The following is a 9,296-nucleotide window of genomic DNA, read 5'->3' on the forward strand; positions in this document are numbered from 1 at the left end:
AGACAGGATCTCACTATGCAGCTCAGGCTGGCCTTGAATTCACCATGTAGCCCAGGCTGGCCTCGAACTCTCCACCATCCTCCTGCCTCAGCCTCTGAATGCTGGACTCACCAGCGTGTGCCACCACACCCAGCCTGTAGTTGTATTTTGATTCACCTTTCCCTAATGACTAAAATCACTGAACATCTTTTCATCTGCTTATTGGCCATTTGTGTGTCTTCTCTGGAGAAATATCTTCACCAGTCCTTTGCCCCTTGGGTGGTGTGCTGAGGATTGAAGCAAGGGCCTTCACGTTGAGCTAAATGCCCAGCCTTTTTAAATTTTATATTTCGAGACAGGGTCTCACTCAGCCACTAAGTTGCCCAGGCTCAGCTTGAACTTGCAGTCCTCCTGCCTCAGCCTCCCAAAGCACTGGGATTACAGGCATGTGCTACCATGTTTAGCTGTACTTTCTTGCCCCATCAAGAACACCCATCTTCCTCTTTGCTTCCTGCCCTGCTTTATTTCTTCTCTCCTTTTCCTTTTCTCTTCCCCTCCTCTTTCTTTCCCTCCTTTCCATCCTTCTCCTGAACAAAGGCACCGGCTCCAGCCGAGCCATTTTCTCCTCTGAGTCTGTTCTGGAGTTTGCCGGTTCCTTACGCAGACTCTGCTTTGCCCAGCCTTCGGGTTCCTGGACGGAATGGCCTCCAGCTGACACCAGACGGAGAGGAATCTGAGCCTGGGATTTGTAGCTCAGGTCGCATTTCCCTCCCTTGGATTCCACGCCAGGCCTGGGACAGGCTGGTGACAGGCGCTGCAGAGTGAGGGCGGGCAGAGCGGGCTGCAAGTGGGTGCTGCCCAGGGGCCCAGGGCTCGAGCCGTCCGTCCCGTGCCCTGGACCTCAGGACTGGCCCGCCGGGCAGAGCAGTCGCTCCTTTTTGCAGCTCTCAGGCCAAGAATGATAAGGGACGTTTGGGAGATCGTTTAACACATACGTGATGGAGCCATGATTCCTATGTCTCGCTGCTGGGCAGCTTGAACCACTGGTGGAACAAGCATGACTGTCTCATCGGGTGTCTTTTTAATAAAAGAGTGTTTAGATCCATTTGTACCACCAGTCGTACAGGCCACCCAAAGGGACAGTCATGTATGTACCACTGTGGTTCAAGCCAGCAGGAGCGGCTAAGATACTTAGCAGAAAAAAAGGTAGGAAAGTGGGGAATTAATTACCCCTTCTGGGTTTGGTCACGAGGTGTGCATCTGATTTCAGTTCTCCAAATGTTTGTCTGTGTGCTGCACTGCAGATTGAATGCAGGGCTTTTCTTTTTGGAGATAGTATCTCCCTAAGTTGCCCAGGCTGGATGCCACCATGCCCAGCTTAGCAAATATTTATCAACATCATCTACTCATTTGGTCTTTAGGATATTTTCTGACATGATACTCACTGTCTTACTCAAAATTCCTAAATTTTTATTGAAGTGCAACATATATTAGAAAAAAGCACAGATTGCTGGACATGGTAGCACACACCTGCAGTCCCAACTACCCAGCAGGCTGAGGCAGGAGTCTTGCCAGTGTGGCTAATTTAGCGAGACTCTATCTCAAAATGAAATTTTAACTCAGGAGGCTGAGGCAGGAGGTGAGTTTGAGATCAGCCTGGGCTACAAAGTGAGCTCAAGGCCAGCCTGAACTGCATAGGAGATCCTGTCTGAAGGGGAAACAAAAAAAAAAAATCTCTCTAAATGAAATAAATCTGACACAAAAACTTAAATATGGCATGGTTTCTCTTATTTGAGAATCCCAAAGTATAAATCCCCTAAAGAGCGAAATAAAAGAGAGGTCATAGGAAACGGAAAGATAGATCTTTTGTAGATGTGGAGGGGTCCGAGAGAGGGAGGAGGAAGGGTGGAAAGGGGCCAGAGAAAGAATGATGTGCTGTACCTTCGTGAACGGCCCACGATGCAGGTATTCATTATGTACTGCCGACGTGGACTAACAACAATAAAAAACGTTTTCCCCTCCAGGCAGAGAGGCAGAGGAAGACAGCAGGTGGGTCCGTGGGTGGATGGGTGGATGAGTGGATGGGTGGGTAGATCGATTGCCCACAGTACCTTAAACTTTTGGTGTCAGCGTGTGCTTCCTGTTGGCTTAAGTCTGAATTGACATCCCAGAGTGAGGGATGTCACTGAGGCCTCGTCCTCGGGTCAGGTTGCATGGTCCGGGCATGGGCCATGGGCATGGGCAGTAGTCGGACGCCGCACCCCTAACCGTGGCGCTGTCCCCTTGCAGGCCCCGGCCGGCGGCATGCGGCTCCCACGCCTGTCCAGCTCCGCGGTGACCGTGCTTCTGCTGGCGCAGACGTGCCTCCTGCTCTTCCTGCTCTCGCGGCCTGGACCCTCGTCCCCAGCCGGCGGCGGGGCGCGCGTGCACGTGCTGGTGCTGTCCTCCTGGCGCTCGGGCTCCTCGTTCGTGGGCCAGCTCTTCAGCCAGCACCCGGACGTCTTCTACCTGATGGAGCCCGCGTGGCACGTGTGGGCCGCCCTGCCGCGGGGCAGTGCGCCCGCGCTGCACATGGCCGTGCGCGACCTGGTGCGCTCCGTGTTCCTGTGCGACATGGACGTGTTCGACGCCTACCTGCCGTGGCGCCGCAACCTGTCCGACCTCTTCCAGTGGGCGGTGAGCCGCGCGCTGTGCTCGCCGCCCGCCTGCAGCGCCTTCAGCCGCGACGCCATCAGCAGCGAGGCGGTGTGCAAGCCGCTGTGCGCGCGGCGGCCCTTCGCGCTGGCGCAGGAGGCCTGCCGCTCCTACAGCCACGTGGTGCTCAAGGAGGTGCGCTTCTTCAACCTGCAGGTGCTCTACCCGCTGCTCATGGACCCCCTGCTCAACCTGCACATCGTGCACCTGGTGCGCGACCCGCGCGCCGTGCTGCGCTCCCGGGAGCAGACGGCCAAGGCGCTGGCGCGCGACAACGGCATCGTGCTGGGCACCAACGGCACGTGGGTGGAGGCCGACCCCCGCCTGCGCGTGGTGGGCGAGGTGTGCCGCAGCCACGTCCGCATCGCCGACGCCGCGCTCAGCAAGCCGCCGCCCTTCCTGCGCGGCCGCTACCTCCTGGTGCGCTTCGAGGACCTGGCTCGGAACCCGCTGGCCGAGATCCGAACGCTCTACGCCTTCACCGGCCTCAGCCTCTCGCCGCAGCTCGAGGCCTGGATCCTCAACATCACGCACGGCGTTGGGCCCGGCGCGCGCCGCGAGGCCTTCAAGACCACCTCCAGGGACGCGCTCAACGTGTCGCAGGCCTGGCGCCACGCGCTGCCCTTCTCCAAGATCCGCCGCGTGCAGGAGCTGTGCTCCGGCGCCCTGCGGCTGCTGCGCTACAGGCCGGTGTTCTCTGAGGACGAGCAGCGGGACCTCACTCTGGACCTGGTGCTGCCCCGAGGCCCAAGCAGCTTCAAGTGGGCCTCGTCCACGGACGCGCAGCCCAGGCCTTAGCAAGGTCCCCAGTGGCGGCCCGGGAGGAGTGTGTGACAGGAAGCGGGCGGCAGGGCACGTGAGGAAGCCAACCAGCCAGCAGGGAACCACAGTGTGAGGATCCTGCCTTGTGCCAGGAAAGGGCTGAGCCCCCAAATTCCGCGTTTCTTTCCCCCCAGGTTCTTGGCTTTCCTTTGCGTCCTGTTCGGGAGCTGGAAAGGCATCAGGTACATTCTTCACGGTCAGCCAAACTCTTGTCCCACTTCCTCTGGGCACAGAGGCGACCTGGCTCCTATTCAAGCGCTCTCTTTCTCCTTAACTCTGGCCCCGCCTTGGGACACACCATGCAGGGACTGAAAAGGTGTTCTAGCCCCAGATAGGGGTGGAGGGCCCTGCAGGGAACCGGCTCCTGAAGTTGGTTTTTTTTTTTCTTTTTTTCTTTTTTTGGTCTTTTTGAGACGGGGTCTCACTCTGCAGTTCAGGCAGGCCTTGAGCTCACTTTGTACCCCAGGCTGGCCTCGAACTCACAATGATCCTCCTGCCTCAGCCTCCCGAGTGCTGGGATTACAGGTGTGCACCACCACGCCTGGCTCCTGAAATTACTGTATCCCCCACTCCCTTTGTATCCTGGATTTTGTTCTGCCCATGCGCCACTGAAGCAGTGGGTGGTTAGATTCACCTGTAGCTTCAGTGAAAAATACCAAGAGATGCCCCTGTTTGTGGTCTCCCATTAGCCTCTCCCCCAACCCCCAGTAGCCCGCATATCCCCATCACTCTGCCCAGCCGTGAGGAGCCGTGTCATGAATCTCGCCAACCTTGATCTGGCTTGGTGGAGAAAGTCCTACTTATGGAAATAAATACAGTCATTGACCCATGTGCTTGAGATTAGTTTCCAGACTGTAAAGTTTACCAAGCAAAGCTCCGAAGTACAGGGACTTGAGCAAGGTCCCGAGGTGAGAAGATAAGGAAGAGGAGCTTATTGCCCTGGAGGTGGGGGGATGGCTCACCAGAGACCTGTCTCTTAGCACAAGGGTGGACTTGTCCCATTTAAGTCGCTTTAGGGAAGAGCAGGTGGTGTCGCAGCGAGAGACACGACTGCGGGATACAGAAGGAGGTCCGTCCTGAGTCCAGCGCAACCTGGATACACCTGGAAGGGGGAGGGGGAGGGGCACATTGGGCAGCAAGCCAGGCTGGGGGGGCAGGGTGCAAGGCTGGTTGGCAGCAGGAGGCATGCCTAGAGGGCAAGCCAGGCAGATCACGGGAGGAATAAAATCCATCGGCCTGGCAGGGAGGTGGGGACAAAAGGTCCTGGAAGAGAGCAGCATAAGATCCCTGCCCGAAGCCTCAGCCTTGTTAAGGGACACTGGGTATGCAAAGGGCTTGGCCCTGAACTCAGGAGATAAGAGCCAGGAGGTGCAATAAAAGTTTCACAGAAAGCCAGATGTGGTGGCACACGCCTGTAATCCCAGCACTCAGGAGGCTGAGGCAGGAGGATTGCCCTGAATTTGAGTCCAGCCTGCAATGCATATGGAGACCCTATCCCCCTCCCCACAAAATGTTTATAGAACCTCTAGGAAAGACAAGGAAGCATATCTGAGTGCACACAGAACACTCCAAAGCACACTGAGGTACACAGCCGTCTGGGGACTGTTAAGAGTTGCTACCAGTCATTGTCACCATCAGCTGCCAGGAGGGTTTCGGATGATCAATGACTTCTGATTGTCAGCATCGGTGTGGATTGGTGGGGCAATGGCCGACCTGGCATTATCTGCTTCTTTCCTTGGAGGGAGCAGAGATCTCTTGACCTTGAAGCCGATGCTCAGGACACCTCATTTGAGGACCCTTCTAACTCTAAAAGCATCAGGCCACATAAAACCTGAATCTGTCCCCGCTGACAGTAAGCACGGGGAAGGGATTTAAAGCCCTGGGTTGACTATGGGATTCTGCAATTTAGAAAGTGACTTAGCCAGGTGTGGTGGTGCACACCTGTAATCCCAGCACTCGGCAGGCTGAAGCAGGAAGATGGTTGGGAGTTCAAGACCAGCCTGGGCTACAAAGTGAGCTCAAGGCCAGCCTGAACTGCATAGTGAGACCCTGTCTCAAAAAGAGGAAAACAAAAAAAAAAAAAAAAAGGAAGTGCCTTAATCCATTTGGGCTGCTATGATGAAATGCCTTAGCCTGGGAAATTTAGAAACAACAGAAATGGACTGCCATAGTTCCGAAGGTCAAGGTCAAGGTGCTGGCTGAGTTTGGTAGGGGTCCCTTTCCTCTGATGGTGCCTTCTAGCTGTCTTCACCAAGCAGAAGGAGCAGGGCAGCTTCCTAGGGCCTCTTATAAGGGTACCAACTCCATTTATGAGGTCTCCACGTTTTTTTCCCCCTGGAGTGAGGAGTTTTTATTTTGAGATAGGGTCACAGTTGTCAAGTTTCCCAGGCTGGATTGACCTTGTGATTCTCCTGCCTCAGCCTCCCTGAGTGCTAGGATTACAAGCATGCACCACCACGCTCAGCTCAGAGTTCAATTTCTTGATCCACCTAACTATCTCCCAAAGCTCCTGCCACCTGATACCATACCATGGGGGTTAGGATTTCAACATACGGCCTGGGGGGAGACACATTCAGACCAAAGCAGAAAGACTTGGGTCCTAGAGCTCCACATCACTGACTTCAGTGTTAAGGTCCTAACAAGTACACCACAGTAGGGATGGACATGGACCAGAGCAAATGGCTCGGAAGGCCAGTTCATTTGTCCTCGACAATGACACGGGGCACCGGAGGCCAGGGAGCTATTTGACTGCAAACATCTCAAGTACCAGATTTTTTGTGTTCATTTGTGTTTTGAGACTGGGTCTCACTATGTATTCCAGGCCAGCCTTGAACTCACTATGTAGCCCAGGCTGACCTCAAAAGCATGGCAATCCTTCTGCGCCAGCCTCCCTAGTTCTGGGATCACAGTCATGTACCACCACACCCGGCCCAAGTACCAGAATGTGGAAGGAAGTGGTGGGCAGCTGGCTGGGGCATTTGGGCCCCTGATGCTGTCCCTTCCCTGCTTCCCTCTCTGTGCCGGAAGGAGTTCACTGTGGGGGGACGGGCCAGCCTAGGAACAACATCGCCGAGCTGAGTTACTGGTGTGTTCCGGGCGAAGAAGGATGAGCAAAGCCTGGGATGGTGTCGCTCACACCTGTAATCCCAGCACTCTGGGAGGCTGAGGCAGGAGTAATCCAAGTTCAAACCCAGCCTGGGCAATTTAGCAACTTTATGAGACCCTGTTTTAAAACAAAAAGCAAAAAAAAAGATTTAAAGGCTGAGGATGTGTGAAGGTCCTGGGTTCAGTCCCCAGTACCACACGGTCTCCCCAAAAAAGGTTGAGCAAGAGCTCCATGACACCAGAGGCTAACGACAAGGAGGTAAGGATCCCCAGGGGCCCAGAGTGCAGCCTGCAGCGGCACTGCACCGGTTTCCTGCGTTCCTGTTCGGTTCAGACCTCACTTGGGGCCCCCTGTGAATGGCGCCTGGCCTCCCATGCTTTGCTACGTGACTCACCCATCCCCTTCGGGCCCCCAGGGTGCCAGGACAGGGATGAGCACCCAGCTTCTCCCTGCACACGCAGCTCTCCCGGCAAGCCTCAAGGTAGCCTGGGGTCCCTGCACATGGCCAGAGTGCGAGCCTTAGGCTGAGGCCCTGGCACAGCGGGCTCCAGGAAAACCTGGGGGTGATGCCCTGAACATGGCCAGGACAAAGGCAGCCGGTTGGCTGGGGACCGGAAAGCCGAGGCTGGGACATGGGGGAGACAGATGTGAGGAAGCAGTCACCACCGGAAAGCCCTGTCACCGAAGACTGCCTGTCCCTGGGCTGGGCACTGGTCTTGGCTGACTTGGGATGGCTGCATGGATGTCCACAATCGGTAGCTGTCTCTGTCCTGTTTGCTTTCTATTTGTTTGTGGCTGGTTGGTTTTACTGAGATAAGGTCTCCTTAGGAAGCCCAGATCAGCTTTGAATACATCGTATAGCCTAGGCTGGCACTGAACCCACGATCTTCCTGCCTCAGCCTCCCAAGTGTTGGAAGCACAGGCATGCATCACCACACCCAGGTGGTACCACTCTCTTTGCTGTAGACCCCAGCTCCTGCCATTCAGAGAGGGGCCTGTTGCTTCACCTCTCAGTCTGGGCCGGTACCAGAACTGGCTTCAACTAACAGCACAGCAGTGCACCATACTGAGCCCGGCCTGGGAGTACAGACCACATGTACCCCTGGTGGTTTGCAGCGGCGGCTCTTTGACAAAGACAGGTTAGCCAGAGAGAAGCAGCTTGTTAGTGCAGTAGCAACAAATCCACCAGGAGAAAGAAAAGTCACACAAAGATGTGGCCTAGAAGTCCAGCTTGTTTGGCATTTTTAAAAACAATACACTTGGGCATGGTGGCGCACACCTGTAATCCCAGCACTCCCGAGGCTGAGGCAGGAGGATCACTGTGGGGTCAAGGCCAGCCTGGGTTACACAGTGAGTCCAAGGCCAGCCTGGGCTACATAGCAAGACCCTGTCTCAAAAACAAAAACAAAAACAAAACAAAAAAAAACAATTTGTAGAGAGATGACTGGATAAAGAAAGGTAGCATCAGGCATCCAAGCTGGGAGTGGTGGGAGTGAAGTTAAGAAAGGAGATAAGGGGGCTGGGGATTTAGCTCAGCAGCACAGCGCCTGCTTGGCAAGCGCAAGGTCGTGAGTTCAATTCCTGGTACCGGAAAAAAAAAAAAAAAAAAAAAAAAAAAAGCAGCTAAATGGGCTAAAATTGGTGTGTGGACTCCCCCGTGCCATTTCTGGGTAGATAAGGGGTTAGAGTCATTTCCAGTAAAGAATTTATATCCTAGCCAGGTGAGGTGACCCACACCTGTAATCCCAGCACTCTGAGAGGCTGAGGCAGGAGGATCACAATTTTGACCCCAGCCCGGGCAACTTTTCAGTGAGTTAGTGACACCTTGCCTCAAAATAAAAAATAAAGAAAAAGAAAAGGGCTGGGGATATAGCTAAGGGTGAAGTCTTTGAGTTGAGTCTTCAGTCTCTCTCTCTCTCTCTCTCTCATACACACACACACACACACACACACACAGAGTATATAGGCAGAAAAAGAGAAAGGGTAAAGAAAGCTTTTCTCTGACATTTGCTGCTTTCTTAATTGCCTTCAACTCAAAATTAATTTTTATGTCAAAGAGGCATATTTCGGGACGGCATATCCCAGGTTCCTTCAACCTCAGGAGAACTTGCATGCTTGTCGCTTCCTTGGGACCCCCTGCCCCACCATGGAAACCAGCTCAGGATGGAGCAGTGGGCCACACACCAGGCAGGGAGGGTCCCATTATCCCAGCGGGCCTCCCTGCCCACCTGCTGGGCAGCATAGCACCGCCTGCCACATCCTAAGGGCCTACGTCACAGGACGGAGCCTGGGACCCAGAGCCGTGACAGGAGTCTGTTTCGAGGCGTGTGTGTGTGTGTGTGTGTGTGTGTGTGTGTGTGTAAGAGTCAACTCTATCCTTCACGTGTTTTATTTTTGTACATCTTTTAGAACCAGTTGCACTTTCCAGCTTTTCAGATATTCCAGCTGCCGTTCACTTAATTTTCTAATCCTTATGATCAATAGACATGACCAATGAACAAGTCCCATGAATAACTCATGGAAAACATATAATTATGTCCCCAAAAGACAAAAAAGAATTTATAACAAAGCCATATGAGGGGGCCGGGGATATAGCTCAGCGGCACAGCGACTGCCTGGCAATCACAGGGCCCTGAGTTCGATTACTGGTACCTGCCCCCCTCACCCCCCCCCCGCAACAAAATGTGGGAAATCT

At 54.3% G+C, this 9,296-nt stretch overlaps 1 protein-coding gene across 6 annotated transcripts in view; it reads left to right on the forward strand.

Moving 5' to 3' along the window:
* LOC102019700 (carbohydrate sulfotransferase 6) overlaps positions 1-3,570 on the forward strand; it is a 9,774-nt gene extending 6,204 nt beyond the window's left edge. For 5 of the 6 annotated variants that reach the window (XM_005403442.2, XM_005403444.2, XM_005403443.2 and 2 more), the window contains one exon: positions 2,269-3,570. In XM_005403442.2, the coding sequence (XP_005403499.1) occupies positions 2,269-3,471 (1,203 nt within the window). In that variant the 3' untranslated portion in view covers positions 3,472-3,570. Of the gene's footprint in view, positions 1-2,003; positions 2,029-2,268 lie in introns of all 6 variants that reach the window. The other variant, XM_013503855.1, reaches the window with a different exon arrangement.
* The last annotated feature ends 5,726 nt before the right edge of the window (positions 3,571-9,296 follow it).

The sequence above is a fragment of the Chinchilla lanigera genome, unplaced genomic scaffold (assembly GCF_000276665.1).
Source record: "Chinchilla lanigera isolate Chin_1 unplaced genomic scaffold, ChiLan1.0 scaffold00083, whole genome shotgun sequence".
NCBI lineage: Eukaryota > Metazoa > Chordata > Mammalia > Rodentia > Chinchillidae > Chinchilla > Chinchilla lanigera.